Source organism: Polypterus senegalus, chromosome 3 (genome assembly GCF_016835505.1).
Source record: "Polypterus senegalus isolate Bchr_013 chromosome 3, ASM1683550v1, whole genome shotgun sequence".
In the NCBI taxonomy this organism is placed as follows: Eukaryota; Metazoa; Chordata; class Cladistia; order Polypteriformes; family Polypteridae; genus Polypterus; species Polypterus senegalus.
Genome location: NC_053156.1, coordinates 246,624,608 through 246,646,351, shown reverse-complemented (window position 1 = coordinate 246,646,351; position 21,744 = coordinate 246,624,608). Strand labels below are relative to the sequence as shown.

The window sequence follows — 21,744 nt, the reverse complement described above, 5'->3', positions numbered from 1 at the left end:
CCATTTGTCAAAAACATATTGGGACTGCTATTCCCAATACATCTGGCACTGACTGTCACTTCATTTTTAAAGTCACTTTTATTTAGTCATGTAACCCCGTTTCTCTCTGATTTTTACATTTATGTACACAAACCATTGGCACTAGCCAATCTGCTTAAACAACATTGTCATGATATATGATGGTGAATTATATGTGAATTGTGCCAGAAAGCTACTTTTCATTTACAAGTTGTTACTCTATGTCGATGAAAAAAAATCGTATAAAGGCAACATTCATAAATTCCCTCATATCCATATTTTTTCCTATTTACTATGCATTTTGGTGACTCTCTAAAGCAACTTATTGTTTACATTATATTACGATACATTACAATTATGGACAGGTGTTTTTTTCACTGCTCAAGTAAAGGCAGTTTAAATGATTAGCTGATGCCAGGTATTGAATTGGAAAATATCCAAGTTTTAGTCCAGTGCATTGCCCACTGCACCTTTCTGCCTGCCAGGTAGGTAGTCATATTTTAATCAAGAATTCAAAGTGTTTTTGTTTTACACTGTCTTAAAACTTAAAAAGAACACTGAATGTATACAAAAGGTGTTTTCTTCATTCTGGCAAGGTATCAAAATTAAACATATAGAAGGTGGGTTCTGCCAAGTGCACGTATGCCCAGATTAAACTACTTAGGTGGAAGATGGTATTGAATTAACTTCTTATGGCCTAGCAACAGCTTTCTCTTCTAATTCTAACTAAAGGGTGGAGGGCCATCTCCAAAAATCTCAGACACTTAATTTAGGGAGGGCGTTTGCTTTTACTATATTTATTTAATTTGCACTCTTAAACAAGTCCTACTGCTTTTTTTCTAAAGCCTCTGCCCTTATCATTCCACAGCCTGCAAATGAATAGTCCCCAAGTGTTCATTGTTAAAGAACATCTGTTTCTTATTAAAACTAAACAGTCCACTGTCCAGCTACCCTGCACTTAACGAAGAGTGGCACAGGCCACCCAATCTGTGTCTGAGCATGTATAGCAGGAGACCACTTCTTAAATATTACAGTTAGCAAATATCATCAAGTGAGGAACAATACCATTTTTAAATTCAAATATAAAAATACATATTCAAATATATATTTAACTATTATGAGGCATTTCAGTAAAATAGGTTTATTTGAATATCCACTTCACACAGTTTGCCTTCAAGCTAAAAACAGTGGACTTTACACCATCAATCTTATCAAATTTAAAATGCAGAGACTTTTAGCCAAAACAGAGCAAAATAGCATCTTTTGGTATTAGATTATATTTATTAAATGAACCTTTAAGTTGACAGTCCACTAAATGAGACAATCTATTAAAGTGGAGGCAAAGCTACATTAAAAATATCTGCTAATTTCGCCTTTTTTATTTTTTATTTACTGCATCATTCCAAGCCTAAAGATGGCATTATCCATTCAGATAATGAAATGTTAAAGCATTTTCTGATGATGATCAAAATGAAAAGAGTACCATTGAAAGGAAGAAAAAAAATAGGATTTCTTCATTGAATGCTACAATAGAACAGTTGAACTGACAAGGAGCTGAATTCATCTGTGATGGCTGTGATCTCCGATTAAATCCAGCCTCTACGGGAGTGTCACATTCTTACCAGATTTTTGAAAAGGGCTGTCAGCTCTTTTGTGAACACAGAGAACTTGAGGAAAGCAGAGCCCAAATCGGGGTCATCTCGGTAGACACAGTTTTCTCCAAACTTTTCCAAGGCCTGTGTGTACTGTTCCTCGTTTTCCACATGTGCTGTTAGGAACAAAGAAAACAAAAAAACATCAGCTACACTGCACAGAAGAAATAAATATGACTTACTTTATAAAACTGAAGATAAGTTTTAAATTACTACATGGTGATAAGTTAATTTTGATTCAAAATGTTAAACAATGTGGAACAGAATCAAAAAAATCTCCCCTTTATGAAGTGTAATCACTTTGACCATGGTGGCAGCAAGCCAACCAAATCAGGCCAGACTTCCTGAACCTTAGGAAATTTCTCCAGCCGTAAGCTGCTCCCAGGCCAACATAGAAACAGAAACCCATAGGCTTCCTCGAATGGGCTATGCTTAGTGTACATTTAATGGAATTCTCCATGGGACCATCCTCACTACAAACTAAATTCCTCTTGGTCAGGGAAAGACAAGTTTTTCTCAGGACATCTTTTCCGATTGCCAACTCAAACAGTGGAACAAAGGAAAAACATTTTCTGCATCTTTTTTTTGCTACTGCATACCTACTGGATAATGTAGGTGTCCAAATGTGAGAAAGAGGATGCAGATTAAGGGTTTCACTACCAACATTTTGCCAAGGCAAGAGTGGCAGTCTCCCAAAAAAACTCTCAAATACACTGTAGTTGAGGTGTTGATCCAGTGTTCTTCAGCCAAGATGGAAAGTACTTAGCTAACGCTTAACCGGAGGTATGACCATTCTTTGGCAGTGGCTTTACAAGGCAGGTTGCAGAGTGTGGCATCTTGTAACATACACTATTACTTGTCTTTTCTAAAAACAGATAAAAATATCCCATCTCGAACACTGAAGAGGCACATTAAACTAGACACATTAACAATAACCAGTGCCAGCAGTCTGCCCAGATCTCACTTAGCCTTGGCACTACAAAAATCTAAAATACTGAATAATACATCAGGTACAGACAACTAGTCTGACTCAAGCAGATGTTTTGATATTGCTTGTTCTTTGGAGGGTACTTTTGTCAGATTTAAGAGTTCTTTAAAGTGGTCCACCCTCCTTCTCACAATGGAAATTAATATCTTATCACCCATAATGAGAACAAAGAATATGCTTGGTTAAAAACTGTCCAAGGCCATTTTTTTCTGTGACATTACAAAACACTTCCAGAGTCTATTCTTTTTTGCTACCACTGCATCCAGTGTTTTTTTGGTATAAATCCAGAGACCATCCTGATAATATCATATGGAAAGAAGGTCCTCCTTATTTAGTTTGACTGTTTACCCTCGCCACTGGTGTCCAAAGAGTGTTGCCATGATTAATATTGACTTACATTTAGGCCACAACGCTATGCAAATATCTCTAGTACTGAAGTCCTGAACAATTATTATTTAGTCCCCATGACACAGACCCCCCTCAAGATATAGTGGGAGCTTTTCAGGAGGTTACTATTGAACTAGACTTAAAAAGAGGAGTCTGTTAGACATTTCTTTTCTACTTGCTTTTGTCTTTAAGGCCAGTCCGGCTAACACATGGACCTAGTAAACCAAGCAGCCTGTGATCACCAAAATGTCAAATTTATTTCTTTAATTAGTGGGTCTAAAACACAAACCTCGTAACAGACAATCTAACGACAGAGCTGTTCTTTGAGTAGAACAAAAAATTGGTAATAACAGAGTACATGAAATCAGCTTGGAAAGGGCATTCCTACAAGTCCCTGCTTTATAATGAATTTTAGGTATCCTGACATGCATACCACCAAGTCATTTGACAGGACTGCAGGTGGTATGCATGTCAGTATGTTAATCATTACTAATAATTATTAGGTACAAACACCATCCAAAATTTTTGTTCAACTTGAGGTTGCACTGAAGCAACTCTCTTAAGCCCCTAGCACAATCAATTACCCCACACAAAGCAAGAGGTGTTTGAGTATTTCAATACTTGCTAAAAACCTCTAAAAGATGAAACCTCCAAAGTAGGGGAGAGACAGAGAGATTACACAAAAAAGAGTGGTTTAAGAGATGGCATTCAGTATAAATTGGAGTATGACAAGGCACTATTAGGTATCTACTTTTCAACCTTTAATGTAAGATATTGCTCCTTTCCCACCAGTACAGTGACACATTAAATCCTACAAGACAGAATTCAGTAGCCAACATTTGGTTTATCCAGACTTGTCCCTCTCACATTTGTAACATAAATGGTATTGTACACATCATCTCCGTGTGGTTTCTTCAGGCTGAGCCTGACCATGCTATGGGTGCCACCAGGTTCCTACACAAAGGGGAAAGTCCTAGTATTCCTAACATGGATAAAGTTCACGTTGTGTTTTTATACAACCAGACACAGAAGTCTTTATTCAATCACTCTGTTGTCCTTTTGCTAGAGGACAAGGCTTCTAAACAGCACATCTCTGAGGACAGCAAGATTCTTCATCATGCCGGCATTAAAGGTCCAAGAGCATAACATTCTCACAGCTATTTCTAAATTATTAGGATGATGGAAATGGGAGAGGATTGCATTTTATTGTTTGCACACTGCATATAAGATGGAATTATTTATAAAACAGAATTTAGTGTTAGGATGAACAGGATTTGTAAGAATCATGCTAATACTCTATGTAGAAATATATGCAAAGATTCAGCAAATCCAATTGGGGCAAATACAATTGTATTGCACTTTAAATAGCAAGCACATATTTTCATACTACAAGTTACACTTGTAAGCATTAATAAACAAATAAAGTCTGAAAAGCTATAATACCTTAATTAGCAGACATTTGTAATATTAGCTCTTCTGATCCTTGACTTTGCCAGTGATTGTATGTACGTTTTTAGCAGCAGTGGGCTGACTCGCTGGAAATAAAAGCAGAGTAGGTGTTCTTGTTTTTGTCTGAATCTATTTTTACCCTGGGAAAACAGCTTGAACGTCCCAGGCTATTTAAACAAACCATCTGTGAGTCTGCCTCATTACAGAGTTGGATTTGTTTTTTTGTTGTCTCCTTTTTCATAGCTACATCATATGGCTTTTTACACATCACAACCAGTATGAATAAAGTGAAATGTACAAAATGTCAGCTGAAACATGGAGAAGGCTTTGCATATTGAAAAAATGTCACCTACATTACATAATGTAATAAACGATGAAAAGTTAAAAAGCTCCCACTAACTCCAAGGCAAAGCAGAAAAGCCAGATTCACAAACTCCTGAAACTGTCGGTGACATGACCCTTGAGCTGAACCTACCATGCCACCTAATCTCCAATGACAGGGAATTCCAAGTTATGTCCAGGCCAGCCAAGAGATGTACTTATTTTTCTTACAGTAGAAAGAGTCTGGCATTTTCCAATAAGCTCTTGGTGAACAGGTTACCCACATATTTCATACTGGGCTCTGCCCAAAGAAGAAAAAGAATGCAGCTGCCATATGGGCTCACTATCCAGAAGGTGAAGGAATGCTAATAAAAATGATGCCAGTTAAGAGGCAGATGAGATTTACTTTTATAGCTCAGATCCTCTTAACTATTTTGAAGAAATTTTGGAAGTAGCCTCCAAGGTGATTATCACTACATTACATCATGAAAGCTCATTATATTATAGTCACATTTTTAAAATGCATGCCAATTCACTTAAAATGTATTACCTTATGCTTTTGTTTTCATTTTCTAAATAAGGAGAACAGTAACATAAACTGCCATACAGCATATACAGTATAAACATGTACAGTGCACAGAGTTTTTAATAATCGGATTATTGATGGTGCATACAAATGCCAGATCTATAAATCATCATTTCAGAAATTGCATACAACCAATTGAATGAAAAGTTTCTGTTTTTTCTGCTGTGAGATGACAAAAAAGTGGGTGTGAAGAACACAGGCAGTTCCTTAAAAAATAAGAATAACCTTAAAAACTCTTGCCAACCAAACCCAAAAGCAAAATGAATGGCTCTGTAACTACAAACTTACAACAAGCAGATTAAAAAAAACAAATATAACTTAAAAACAAGAGGGAAAAGGAAAAGTTTCAAAGAATACAATGGCTATCACCAAATTCACTTGCAATCATATTTTGTTATCATATGTCTTTCTATCAAATTTAAGGCTGTTTCATACCAAATTTTTAAACAGTATACCATAAATGTAGTAATCAAAAAAGAAGAAAAAATGTCTAAGTCAAAAAAGAAAAACTCAGTAAGTCAGTGTTATAAACAACATGCTCGATATTGACTACACATAATAGCTATCTATAGGAAAAAGAATGTTTTGGCAAAGGAATTCCTTCACCAGCATGGCACGACTAAAACACACAGGACAAATGCGCACACAAAAAAGCACATGTTGACAAAGGCAAGCTGTAAAAAATGTGCTCAATGGGATTTCACGGGGACTGATAAAGACTGGTACATGACAAGTGCTAAGTTCCTCTGCCTCACTGATCCATGTTCATTGTCTGTGTGGAGTTTGCCGTTTCACCCCATATCTGTGTGGCTCTTCCTCTGGGTACACAGGTTTTCTTCCAACATTCTTAAAAGGCATGCAGATTAGGTTAAGGGCTGATTACAAATTGACCGCACTGTCAGTAAATATTATATGGTGTGAGTGGACTCTGTGATGGAATGGCATCATTCCTTCTGCCTACCTGCTGCTGACATAGGCTTTTACAACCCCATGTGTCTGTATTTGATTAAGCATGTTGGAGAATGTTATACAATAGTATGTGATACAAAACAATAAGATCAACTGAGAGAAATCAGCTGATCAACCTAGTAAAAAATAGAAGACAGACTACAGTGTTTTGCTGTCCTTTTGTCTTAGCTTTTTTCCCCCCAAATAAAATAAAATAAAACAATGAGAACTGGATATACTGTAATCATTTTAATTTTGAATCACTAATCAACTTAACACACATTTCTTTGGGATGTGGGAGAACTCCATATACTGTATGGAACCGGACTGGGATGTACATCAGGACTATGGAGCTTGTGTCGCTGTATTTGTGCCTCAAAATGACAACCATAAGTTAAATATTCCAAAAAAAAAAAAGAAAAGAAAAAAAAAATTTAATAGAAATATCAAAAGTTTTTTGTGACATTTAATACTATGTATTTTTTACATTACATCAACTTATAATTTAATTTTCATTGCATTAAAATAACATTTTCGTACATGAGGCCAATTTAGAGTTACCATGTTGTCATTGGTTTTGCTTTTAACATTTTTTCTTGTTTTACTAGATATGGAAGCAAGGTAAACTGCTAAAGAACGTACAAACCTAGATGCTGATTCATAACTAGGATGCTGGATCCATACTGAAACAAAGAAAGCCCCTTTGTGCAGTGAATGTCATCCCAAGGAATTTTCTTAAGTGATAATTCACAATATAATTGTTTATACTTATTTTTAAAATTTGTAGCACAGAGAGCTTACAGTATGTGAATTGCTCAGGGTTATGCGGTAAGCCTGAAGTAAAGATTTAACCAAAAACTTTTAATTCTCAAACACTGGTCCACAATTTATTGTTCTGCTTTTCACTCTCCAATTATTACATTAACAAGGGTCATGTTACATGATATTTATAAAAGTTTACTTGAAATGAAACCTTTTACTATAGATACAAAAATACTTTACAGATTATGGGCATCTGGCACTAAAATACCAGATTACCAAAATAACTGCTTTTTTAATAGTAATGAAGTGTCCGACTCCCAGTCCCCAACAAGAAGTATGAGGCAATGTTAGTTGAATATTAATCATTAAATAAACTTAAAAATAAAAGCAACAATTTTAAAAAGCAACATTGGCTTCAAAGCTAGAGCCAACCATGAACTGCTTCTTTTCTAACTGATCCTTCAGTACCCAGAGCACATACACTGGATGCTTTTATACTATCCTCTGCTCCAAGCTAGTTCCTATTTTATTCAATTTAGGTGAACTCATCCCACTCTTGATTTCTTTGTACTGCATCTAAATTGTCTTATGTTGCATTTTGTTGATATGAAATGCCTTTTTATGCAGTCTGTCAAGCTCCTTGTTATTGTACATTCCACAAAGTTACTAAATAAAATAAATATTTAAAAAAATTGATGAAAATGTAAATATCAGTATGTAGAATAAAACAATACATATATCTAGTATGGTCATGCAGATTCGTTTGGGGTTCCAAGATAGGTCTGTTGACTTCCACGAAACACAGAATAAAAAGCCAGATCAACTATATATGACACTTTCTTTTTAAGTTTCTGTTAACTCACAGTGTTTTTAAAGTTGATAAAGCCAATTTAAAACTGGCTATAATCCAAAACCTTTGCCTTTGGGATAAAGGAAAATTGCTAAACTTTACAAACTTATTAGTCTGCCGTTTGAACCCAAGCGCCTGGAAATATAAGGTAACAATGCTACATACTGAATCATGAAGTGCTCCGAATAAAATTGTACAAGTATATGATAGGGGCGTATTTTGCTATAGAACCTTAAAATTGACATCACTTTGTCTATTTTTCAAAACCACTTATTCCAATTTCATCAAACAACTTAAAATAAAATTCTCATGTTTGCTCAATCCAATTCAGTGTTGCAGGATGCCAAAGCCTATCATAGTAGCACTGGTTGCAAGGCAGGATCCAGGGCACCCATCCATCACAGGGCCTCTGAAACTGTTTTATTTTGGAATCACTAATCAACCTACCAAATGTCTTAAAGATAGGGAAAGTAATATTTTTTATAAATTATTGATTCCTGAATTAGTCATTGTGGTTGTAACATACTAAATATTGTTGGATTATTAAATAATAATAATACCTAATGCAGTCTGGACACCAAGTGAAGTGAACTTTATTCATTCACACAAAGTGTGACAAAATAGCAAGACTCTGCTGGATCTGCAGAGTCTAAACCATAAGGCAGATTCCTTAACAGAATACGATCACCAACTTCTAGTCAAAACATGTTCAATTCTCCAACTCCCGCCCTGTGTTCCCCCAAGTCAAGTAACAGGTGGACACCAGCTGTTACAAAACTTTAAAAAAGCTGGCTAACTTGTAACAACTGATTTAATTTGTATACACCAGCTGCACTACAAGGCTGAAGTGTGTAAATTTGGAATTACCCTGTAAATCAAAACATATTGGAAAAACAACAAATGACCTCAGAATGGCTCTCACTGGACTTGTCGCATAAGATGTGTAAATTTAGGAATAGATTAGTTATTTGTGAGGTATGTAGTCTATTTTTAAACATGGGGACACAATACGATTTTGTACTAAAACCCAATATAACCTGTTTTTCAAGAGTCCAAGAAGGTGTGAAAATTGAGATGAAAAGTTCTTAATATAGAAATGATGTCATGAACACACCTGGCACACCTTCATAATTGACACCATTAGAGAAGATGAAAATATTAAATACTGACAGAATAGGATTTGATTCCCTGTGTCTCAAGACTGGTGTTAAGAAAGTGGATGGATGAATACTTCTTTAAAGGTCATAAGCACACAAAGGGATTAGCAAAGATGATATCCTTAGAGACTGGAAAAGTTTTTGGATCAATCATGCACCCTACATCAGGTCCACCTAAAGTTAACTTTCACGCAACTTTTCTTCCCATCACTCCTGAAGAGATGAGCCTTTGTCCAATGGACTTTGACTACAGCCATTGCTCATGTGTTCTTTCCTTTAATAGTGAAAAAATCCTCCAATATAATCTAGCATGATCTATCTGGTTGTGATTAGTTCTATTTATTTACTTACAGAAATATACAGTAGATACTACTTTGGGCATGTGCTCATTTTCATCCATGTTATGTAAGCAGATCAAAGCTCAATGGGCATTTGTGTAAATCTCAACATTCTAAATGCCTATGTGGAGCTTGCACTGTCACTCCATGTTTTGGTGACTTCAACATCCCAAAGACATACAGATCAGGTTCACTGCTGATTCTAAATTGACCCGGTGTGAATGAGAATGGTTGTAAGTGTATGTGTGTGTTCTGTACTTGACTGACGTGTCCCACAGAGCTGGCTCCTGTCTAATCACCCACCACAACCATAAAAAGGTTCAGAAAACAGGGGCCTGGATGAGTTTACTTAAACTAAAATTATTTGACGCTACTGTGTAATCTCGAAAAGGTATGTAAGCAGAGAGAATGAATTCAGACATGCATCACTTTTAATCAATGAACATCTACAGTTTGCCAGCTAAAATATTTTTGTTGTCAATTTTCAGTGCTGAAAGTAACTGTTGTTTGAATTAGTTGAAAGAAAGCCATGTGAAAAACTTTAAAGTAGTAGGATGTGTGGTGAAGATAAAATATTCAACAATTCATTTTGCAAGATCAAGTCCACCCATTTTTAAAAAATGAAATCCATTTTAGCTCTCATCCAACCTAAACAGACGGCTTTACAACTGCATTAAGTTTCCACCCTGGTTCTGAAAACATGAGTTACAACTTAAGTTGAAGCATTTATGTAACACTAGTTCAAGACCACTACAAGATTTTTAGGATTAGGATATACAGTGATCCCTCCTCAATCATAGGGGTTGTGTTCCAGAACCCCCAGAGAGAGAGAGAGCGAAAAAAGCAAACAATCGAAAATCAAGCAAGTATGCGAAGCACCGCGCAGGAAGCATACGTGCTCTGATTGGGTAGCTTCTCAGCCATCCGCCAATAGCGCCCTTGTATGAAATCAACTGGGCAAACCAACTGAGGAAGCATGTACCAGAAATTAAAAGACCCATTGTCCTCAGAAATCTGCGAACCAGAGAAAAATCCGTGATATATATTTAGATATGCTTACATATAAAATCCGCGATGAAATGAAGCTGCGAAAGTCGAAGCGCAATATAGCGAGGGATCACTGTAGTACCAAAGAATCAGTCCCATCACAGGTTTTGCTGTTTTTGCCTGGGCTGAAACCAAACAAGTCTTGTTTTCCACACAAATACCAATGAAATCCTAGTGCCACTATTCAAATAATGATTAAAAACTGGGTGGTGTCATGCTAAAGATGGATCTTCTGGCTGTACTTTTTTCTTCAGATTTAGTCTACTTCTTGATAATTTACTTCTTAAATGTAATTGGCAACACAATTCTAAAAAAAATCAGAAGGAATTTAAACTACACTGTAAAGCAAACATGTGCAATTTATGTTGCATGTTTATTTTAATTTTGTATTATGTTGATTTGTTTTCCATTTTAATCTAACATAACTTTTGTAATTGAAATCATCTTGTTTAATTTGTGCCTGGTGTGAGACAAGCAGCAAATAATTTTCAGTGTACATTAAAGTATATTGATGTGAAATTTAATAGAAATGAATGTTTAAATCTATATTTGGCAACTTTATATTGGAATATACTTGCAGACAATAAAAGACATAAAACTGGAAAGTGCAGTCCTCATTTAAGCAGACAAACCCCCACACTAGTCACCAGTGCAATCATACCAAAGGAGGCTTTGCCTGCAGCTACACACCTGGATTGAGGCAGAGGATGTGCAAAGGAAAATGTTGAGGGAATAGCTCAACTCACAATTTGTACCATTTCCATTTAAGTTTGGGATTAAAGGGATGTAAGTCAAGGACTGAATGAACAATGCATGCTCATAATGTAAGTTAGACAGTAAGATAAAACATACTGTATGGTCACTGTGAGACTTGCCTGGACACCACCAGTCGGAGACCACATCTTTATAAAAGTCACACGTTTATTAAACATTAAATAAACACAGTCCCAAACACGACACACAATGCTCACAGCAATAATCACCACAATTCCTTCTTTCTCTCAGTCCTTGGCCGCCAATCTCCTCCTGGGAGGTTTGTCCTGCTCCCTCTCCCGACTCTAGCTCCCAGATTGCTGGGAGGCGGCGCCTTTTATTCCCGCCCAGGTGTGCTCCAGGTGGCTGATGACGATCTTCCAGCAGCACTTCCTGGTGTGGCGGAAGTGCTGCCCTTTGCCCCGGAAGCACTCCGGGCGTCCCTGGCAGGTTCCTCCGCCATCTTGCCAAGTGTGGCGGAAGTAATGTTCTCCCAGGTTCTAGGAGGCTTAAGATGCCCCCTGGCGGTGGCCATGGGTCCAAACAGTCCAGAACCCTTTTTCTCCTTTCCCGTGGTCCTCTCCTGCTCCAGGGCGGTTGCCCCCTTGTGGCCTGGAAGCTATTCTTATGACCTTCCCGTCCATTTAGGCGTCCCTGCCGAGTCAGAACCCCAGTCGTCTGTGACAGTCACGAAAACAGTGTAAAATGGAACAAAGTGTTGTAAAGTGGAGTGTCCACAACCCTGACCCAGGTACAATTTCTGTACCAGCCGTGGAACAGTCTCAAATGGAACCCAGTGAACAGTGAAATTACATCTAGTTTGGGAGAGAAACGGCTGCTGATCTTAAAGAGTGCATGGGGTCACGCATAAAACACAAGGAGAAAGGAAACATTCCTCTGTGATTATGATTATTATTACTAACCAGAGCTTGCATTAAGATGTCACCCTGCTAAAGATTTTAAGTATTAACAAAATAACCAGGGGAAGTCAAAATTTTAGCTAGTGTCCCTAAGCTGTGAAACGATTTGCTGGCAGTGCTCCTCCTGTTCCTCCTTGCAAAAAGGAGTTGATGCCAGTCCTGCTGCTGGGTTGCATTTCTACAGCCCTGTTCAGTTCATCTCTCATTGCATCCTGTCACTTGGTATCCTCTACATGCTCTTGAGACCTTTTTGCGACAGCATGGGTGTGCCATCCTGGAGAAGTTAAACTACCTGTACAAACTGAATCAGCTGCAGGCTACCAGTAGTGACAAGGACACTAGCAAAACACAAAACTAGAGAAGAATCAGTCGGACACTCCTCTAAAAAACGCTGAAAGACTACCTTCACATTGCTCCCTTCCTTGCTGGGCTTACTTGTGGCTGCTTTCTTGAGCGATATGCTTCCTGCACGGTGCTTCGCATACTTAAAAGCCTAAACAGCACCTATTGATTTTTGATTGTTTGCTTTTCTCTCTCTCTCTTGCTTTGACATTCTCTGCTCCTGACTGAGGAAGTGTGAGCAGGGGGGCTGTTCGCACCTCTAGGGGATAGGGACGCTCGTCTAAAAAATGCTGAAAGACTACCTTCACATTGCTCCCTTCCTTGCTGGGCTAACTTGCGGCTGCTTTGTCACACGATATGCTTCCCGCACGGAGCTACACATACTTAAAAGCCCGAACAGCACCTATCGGTTTTTGATTGTTTGCTTTTCTCTCTCTCTGACATTCATACTTAAAAGCCCACACAGCACCTATTGATTTTTGATTGTTTTCTCTTTCTCTCTGACATTCTCTGCTCCTGTCACACACTCCTTTGAAAAGGAAGATATGTTTGCATTATTTTAATTGTGAGACTGAACTGTCATCACTGTCTTGTCATGGAGCACTTTTAAACGTTTGAAAAAGAGACAAAGTTCCTGTCTCTACAACCTCCTGTGTTTCTGTGCAAATCTGTGACCCAAGCGTGACAATATAAAAATAACCATATAAACATATGGTTTTTACTTCGCGGATTTTCACCTTTTGTGGGGGGTTCACAACGCAACCCCCGCGATCGAGGAGGGATCACTGTATGTCCTAACTACAGAGTCACGGGGTCTGCTGGAGCCAGTTCTATCCAACACAGGGTGCAAGGCAGGAAGCAAACCCCGGGCATACATACATACATATATATATATATATATATATATATATATATATATATATATATATATATATATATATATATATATATATATATACTGTGACAGGGGCTTGGCATCCTTACCCAGCTGGGACGCCCCTGCACACTATACTCGGGGGGAGCAGCCATGGACACAACGGAATAGGTGCAACTATATATGTTAAGATTAATTTGAATATGTAAGAAGAGGGATGGGCAGAATAGTTCTTTCCATTTTCAGTTTACAAAATGTAAGGTGTGAAATATTTGTAATGGCAGATGCAACCTTTGAGTTGATCTGTCCAGTCAATGAAACACTTTCATTCACCATTTATTGCCTTTTAAGGTGAATGCTGCAACAAATCACATTACATAACAGACAAGGAAAAACAATCATTACAACGCCAATTGTGTGAGGAACAGAGTCATTTCCTACACTGGGAAAGGAGCCAAAGGAGAAAAATTGTTGGCAACATTCATATTATACAAGCGGCACTTCTTATACCACAAATACACTTCAGAAGAATGATGCACGTGTACAGACAACCTTCATTTTAGTTTCTACTTGAAGACATTGGGTGACAGCAGTAACCACAGTTATAATTCCTAATCATGGCTTCAAGGGCGGTAGCTATGGAATGTTTTATTAACTAAGCAAATTAATTTTAAGTGATAATAGTTAAAAAGCAAACAAGGGGATTAAGACTAAAGGACAAACGTGATAAAAACCAACAAATACTGTACATATCCACCTCTGCAGAAAAAATACAATAGTTGCCTTTGAGGAGTAAAGTAAATATAGCCCCCATTACATTAATATGCATTTTGTAAGCAAAAATAATCTAGTAAGATCACATTTACATTATACAGTATATGTCCAAATCATTTTGAGATAGAGATCTATGCTAAATTCAAATCACTTTTTCATACAGTTGAAGGTAGACACAAAACCCATCTAAATTTACGCATGTGTAAACTGTGGTCTCAGTGATCTGATCACAAGTACATTTCCTGTGATCACTGTGTAACAGTGAAAATGTCGGATATAAAAGACACTGTGGCAGGCGGGCATGCCCAGTCGGGACGCCCCTCCACACTATATTCAGGGGGAGCAGCCCTGGACTCTGTAATACCTCCCCCTGGACACTAGATGGCTGCCCCCCTGGGGTGGAGCGGTGCTTCGGTTTCCCACAGGGCTCCCTGGGAATTGGAGTTGGGTCCCGCAGGAGCCATCAGGAGGTGCTGTGTTTGGGACTCCTGAGCCCCTATGGGCAACATGTTCATCACACCCAGAAGTGCAGCCGGAACTTGGTGATCAAGCACCTAGAACACTTCTGGGTGAACTATAAAAGGAGCCAGCGACCACCACTCAGATTTATTACCATTGGCAAGGTACTTCTTTATTCTTGAAGGAACAAGAAAGTGCAAAGCACTTGCACAGATATATGAGAAACAAAACAGACATTCTGCTGTGTCTGGAACCGTGACTTTAAACAACAGCCAGTCCCAAGTTGCTGCTTCAGGGCGTGGCTAATGTGGGCTCCAACAGTGGCACTCTTTCAGCACAATAATCAATATTGTACTTACTTATTGCTAGTTTGTGGCCATTTTATTTGTGGTATTCATTCCATCTGTGTCTTTTATTGTTTAAGGAATGGTGGGCAGTGGCTTGCACTGCTGCCTCACAGTTCAGATCACATACTTGGTCACGATAATCGGACCAGAATTGTTGGCAGACTTTTCCTAAGCCCTCAGGGACGCCTAAACGATCAATGCACCATTATAATGCACTCAAAACTAGTTCAGTTCCTCCTTCGCCATTGACTTCAATGCATTTTGCAGAGATCACCAAGGTTTGCGAACATTTCCATGATTTCAACCAAACTTGATTGAGGCAAAGAGAATTCAGTGGGTTCACTCATCACTACTCCTCAGTCTGAAAGTCACCAACTCAAAAGATCAGTGACTCACAACTTGACTCCTCCAAACTACTTTCCTACTTGTTGACCCTAATAATAGAATTTCCAACTTATTTCTGCTCTTTACTACTGGACAGAAGTACTTCAATGGGATGCTACATATCATTGCCAAGAACATGCTCATGAACCTTAACCAAAACTATCTCTACAACAAATGATGTTTACCCACCATGGACCACTACCATCTTCAACTGACTTGTTGTTTCTTTAATAAAATTTTCATCAAATTATTGTACAAGACTCTTGGGGTGAAAATGCTAAGTTCAGGCATCTCGCAGATTCTGGAATTATTACGAACTGAGAAGTTGAATCTGCAGTGGGCAGGTGCCAAACAGTAATTTTAGAAGCCATACACACCACTCTCTTTAGCTGATTTCTGGTCTTGGTATAGAAACTGTAGCAAGAGAGAAAGACGACACAACAACTATAACGCATACAATTTTAAAGCTGAAATTCTTCCTTTTATTTATGGACACAAAGCTCTTTGGAGTTATTAGATGTCTGTCCATTGGTTTGTGGAGAAGGCAGTCTACTACTAGAGGCATTATGGAAGGTAAATTAGGGCCAATGTATGTCATTGTTTAGGTCCAAATCTACTTACCGTATAAAGCCTGAAATATAGCAGTATATACAGGTATAGTCCATCTACACATTTATCAAATTAAAGGAAAACTATTTGAAATATATTGAAATCACTTTTTCAAAAACTTGTGTTGATCAACACAGAGGATTAATGTTCTTGAGTTTATGAGTTTAAAATTTTCATTATAATAAGTAAAATATATTTCCATCAATAATATATTTAATACACTGCAAACATTAATGTTTAAAAAATATAATTAAGCCAAATTGAACACTCATACTACCCCTGGCAAAATATTTTTTAATCCAATTTAGAAATCCAAATGCAAAAAGGTGACAGAGTGAAAAGGACCAGGGTGAGAAGACAAAAATTACAGTCAGCAAATACACAGTGGTCAAAAAGCCAGAAAGACAATGAAAATAAAATACATAACCCCAATGCACTAAGCAGAAATTCTAATTTGAAAAAACAGATTTCCGTAAGTGGATTTATTGCTATCTAAATGTCCATCCATCCATCCATTATTCAACCCGCTATATCCCAACTACAGGGTCACGGGGGTCTGCTGGAGCCAATCCCAGCCAACACAGGGCGCAAGGCAGGAAACAAACCCTGGGCAGGGCACCAGCCCACCACAGGGCGCGCGCACACACACACCAAGCACACACTAGGGACAATTTAGAATCACCAATGCACCTAACCTGCATGTCTTTGGAGTGTGGGAGGAAACCGGAGTCCCCGGAGGAAACCCATGTAGACACGGGGAGAACATGCAAACTCCACACAGGGAGGACCCGGGAAGCTACTGCACCACCGTGCCGCCCTATCTAAATGTACCAGGAAGTTTTATAATATACACAAACTTGAACAACATGAGTAAATTGCTGCAATCTTAAAAAACTATGATCACTAACATCATGCAATAGTAATTTCGCATCATTGATAACAGCAGCAAGACTGCTGCCTCTCAAAAATTCACAAAATGTTGGTGAATAAAGTGTCTGATAGGAAGCATCATAAAAGTAATCCTAAAAAATAATAACAAACTTAATAATACAAAATATGTGCAGAAATAGTTTATCTCCGACATTCCTAATCCATTTTATGATAACTACAAATATTCCCTCTCATATCCCAAAGAGGTATACATGGTTAGACATGTGTGAGAGACAGTATCCTATCCAAGGTCATTTCCCTCTTGTAACTGATGCTATCATGTTAGCTTCCAGTCCTGACAATATTTTACAGGAAATAAAAATGAACAGCTAGATAAAAAGGTCTAATTTTTCCTTTGAATTATTTCATGTTAACATCATTTCAAGTTCCCAGTTTTTGTGGTTGCCAATGTACTTATGTTTCAAAGAATAAACAGTTAAGTTGTAATAAAAATACATTTATATTATATTCAAGGGTTTAATACAGCTTAAATGTCAAACAATGAGAGACAATAACCATAATGTAAATGCTTAACCATAAAGTGGCTGAGAATACCTAAGGGACAGCAAATCAACCACCTGTGTGACACAATTAAATGCCATATACTGAAATGTGTTACAGGATTAAGTGACTAAGCAGTTTGTGACGAATGCTGGTAGCTAATGCACTCTGTCACCAAACAATACAAATGCTACAGAGCTGAAGGCCAGAGGTCATATTCCCTGTAAAAAGCAATTCTTGGCTAAAATGCACCCCCAATCTTTGACATGAAAGGATTAGGACAAGAGCCCACACCCAAACACAGTTCATCATCTCTAAATCAATCTCTTTGCACTTCCCCTTCACTTGATTTCATCCCCCTCAATGGACTTGATTAAACACATTATTGAAACTTAGAGGACTCAATTCCCTGCAGAGTCCGCAATCAATAACTTTCCTGCTCAAAGAAAAAATGCACTGCTTCATGGCTGGCAACAGAAAGTAGGACCATTCTCTAGTCTCTGCCATCCTGTAATTTTAAACTGTTTCTTATGAAAAGAGATTCAATAATATAAGCATAAATGCTACTAAAGAAAATATAAGAAAAGGTATAGGTACCATGTCATAGTATATTACACTAAAAATATCTAAAACAAACAGCACTTTTTTTACAAATATATCTCTTTATGACAGAGTTTACAAGATGAATATTCAACTCATTCACATGCCTTCATTTTTAAACATATTTTTGTACACATTCTGTGAATGGTTCGTTCTTGTCAAAACTTGCATGTGTGTGGGGCAATGAAGTGAAAATTTTACACAAGTGCTCACAAATATATCATCAAGGAGGACAAAGACACAGAGCAGTCTTCTGCATAAGATAGCTGAAAAGTAACATCTGGGGAACCTTTAAATGTCATGCATTGTGGTTTAAAGCCCAATGGCGAAGGTCATGGCCTCTTGCCTACACAACCAACTTGGTAGGGGTTTCAAGTCAGTGCTACGTACAACTCCAAAAAATGAATAGATCACAGTGAACAGAAAGATGACAAGACTTAAAATTCACATGAAGCTCAGAATTCAGAATATATGGGACTTGCAATTAAAACTTTATAGGGTGTCAGGGAGTAATAATTTTTTTTTACCCTTTTATTTTACATACAAGTAGCTGAAAATGTGTTAATAATGCTAAATCAGTGACTCTTTAACCTTGTATACTTTGCACAAAAATAGTGCATTAATCCACAAAATCGTGTAATGCAAAAATGTCTACAAATAAACAATAGAAAGGTTCACTGAGCTGGACAATAGCTTTTGAATAAAGTTCATTTTATGGACAAAAATTATGGCAATTTGTCCAATTGTGGTATTTCAGTGTTTCACCTCTTCTGCTGCAAGCTGTCTAAGCTGCTGCCTGAAGCCTGTAGTTAAAATAAATAAATAAAAGTAGACTAAATGTAAACAGTCAGTCATTGTCCAACCCACTATGGGTCTGCTGGAGCCAATCCCAGCCAACACAGGGTGCAAGGCAGGAACAAATTTTTTATTTATTTTATTTACCTTTATTTAACCAGGCAAGACAGATTAAGAACATGTTTCTTATTTACAACTGTGGCCTGGAAAGGGCAAAGCCTTAAGAGGGAAATGGGGGTAAGAAAAAAAATAAAACATATTAAGAAAGATACATATATACAATATAAACGAAATTACAAAAAGAAAAAGAAAGGGAAAAAAATAATAATAAATAAAGAAAGAAATGAAGCAAGAAACAGTGAATAAGTTACATGTTTACAAAAAATGTCATAAAATATTATATATATCCCGGGCAAGGCACCAGCCCACCGCAGGACACACACACACACCAAGCACACACTAGGGACAATTTAGGATTGCCAATGCACCTAACCTGTATGTCTTTGGATGGTGGGAGGAAACCAGAGCACCTGGAGAAAACCCACACAGACACGGGGAGAACATGCAAACTCCATGCAGGGAGGTCCCGGGAAGTGAACCCAGGTCTCCCTAAATGTAAACATTAAAGCCAAAATCATAAAATGATGATAAAGGATATATGTATTTCCACCCATTAATAACTGCACATGTCTAGTTTTGAGGTACAGACAGCCAGAGTCCATTATAATTAGGCAAATACACTTGTATCACGCTGAAGTTGCAGGAAAAACAAAAGATTACTATTGAAATGCAAATTTTTTTCCTTCAAAGCTGTTTTCCTTTTTTTTGGTTTTTAATAGCATTGACTATACAACTAAATCTAGCAAAGGATAAGTAACAGTTATCTCATCTCATAACTCATTTCCACTGAGCCACTGTCCAACATGCAAAATTGCTATTTTGTGCATTGCAACATTACATAAAAAGTGACCAGCTTGCTAAATTAAAAATACATTTTCCTAAGATTGTGAGGCTACTATCGCAATCTTATACCTAATGCTTTTGGGTTAAGCAATTGATGGCAGTATTCATACATGCATACATTGATCACCAAATTGAAAATAAAAAAATTTAATAAGAGCCAAATGTGTATCAAATAAGAGATTTGGGTCATTTGTGTGATTCCATTGTTGACAGTGTTTTTATAAGATGTAGTTCTGGTTAGTTATTTACCATTTACATCAAGCCTGCAACATCAAAACAGGAAATTCTCTTCTATGGGAATTTGAAAGTAGCACTTGAGGACATTCTACTTACAGGACTATATAGCCCAGTCCATCATAAGCAGTTGAACTCTATCATAAGGACTTGGCAAACTGGGCTGGCATTACACAAAAGTCCTTCAGAGGTTTACTGAAACTTGTCCTACAGACATAAACAACATTCCCTCATTTGTAGTTTCATTAGATGGTTTTGCTTTTCCCTCTTTACAGTATAAATTGTGAATCAAGATGCCAGGGTCCAGACTTTTATTTAATTTTAAGGATTGCATTATATTATAATGAGGATGTTACACATTAGCAATATATACACTACTATAACCTTTTCAGATCAGATTAGATAACCCCCTCCTCAACAACCTTGAGAGCAGAGAAAAATGATTTAATATAAAGGAATCACTCAAAGGAACTGAAATCTCCAGTAAGGCAGAAATGGTTCAGTATGTTTAACTGAGAGCAACAATGTTAAATGCCTGGAAGAGTTACAAAAATGTTCATAATTTCTCTACATAAAGGAAATGTATTTTTTCTAATTTAAAGTAAAATAAAATTTCTGTTTCAATGTGATATGGTACATGAGTTGTGTAATTCCACCTCTAAAATAGTATTCAAAGTGCTTCACATTATTGTTGTTAGCTAATTATTGTAACAATATAATAACATGTTAGCATATTCAACAGAAAAGGCAGAATGGAAGGTCAGCTTCACACAGTTAATGTCTTGCACAAAGAGTCTTTTTCACAGCTTGACACTACCTATGTAAACTGATCTGTCAGGTGCTAAAATGTTTCTCTCTATGGTTTTAGCTTTCGTATTACTTCAATTTTAAGTCATAAATTTGTTTACACACAATACATTCAAAGGTGGTGTAGTGGTTAGCACTGTTGCTTTAAAGCTCCAGAGAATGCTTGGAATTCTGGCTCAGACAATGCCTGGGTATAGTTTGCACATTTTCTGTTTCTACACTGTGTGCACAATTATTAGGCAAGTTGTATTTTTGAGGATTAATTTTAATATGGAACAAACACAGTGCTATCAGTCAATCCAAAATGTTAATAAACCTGAAACCTGAATGTTTCACAACGGAAATGTGAGTGTGAACATCATCAGGGGAATACATATGTGCGCACAATTATTAGGCAACTATTAGTGTGAAGATTTATTATGCAACTAAAGGAAAAATGAAAAATTTCCCATCTCACGTTTGATTCTTCTCAAATCTTTGGCAGCTAATTTGCGTCTTTTGTTCTCAACACTTTTCTTGCGACCCTGTTGACTATTTGCAACAAAATGTTTGATGGTTCTGTGATCACACACCAATATCTTAGCAATTCCAAAAGTGCTGCATCCCTCTGAAAGACTTTTTACAATTTTTGACTTTTTAGAGTCAGTTAAATCTCTTTTTTGGCCCATTTTGCCTGAGGAAAACTAGCTGCCTAATAATTCTGCACACCTTGATATAGGGTGTTGATCTCCTTTGGCCACACCCTCCCTCATTACACAAATACACATCACCTGACATGCTTAAATCCAATAAGCATTCAAGTTAATACAGCTTAGAGTTGGAATATACGCATAAAAATGATATGGTCAAAATACTCACTTGCCTAATAATTGTGCACACAGTGTATGCTGAATTTTCTCTAGATGCTCTAGTTTTCCATCTCCTAGTGCATTTGAAAAGATTCTACTAC

The 21,744-nt window shown here is 37.3% G+C and overlaps 1 protein-coding gene across 5 annotated transcripts in view; it reads right to left on the bottom strand.

Moving 5' to 3' along the window:
• The window catches only part of asap2a (ArfGAP with SH3 domain, ankyrin repeat and PH domain 2a), a 197,144-nt gene that overhangs the window by 87,459 nt on the left and 87,941 nt on the right, over nucleotides 1–21,744 (bottom strand). For all 5 annotated transcript variants that reach the window (XM_039748872.1, XM_039748874.1, XM_039748876.1 and 2 more), the window contains exon 3: nucleotides 1,641–1,786. In XM_039748872.1, coding sequence (XP_039604806.1) covers nucleotides 1,641–1,786 — 146 coding nt within the window. The remainder of the gene's footprint in view (nucleotides 1–1,640; nucleotides 1,787–21,744) is intronic.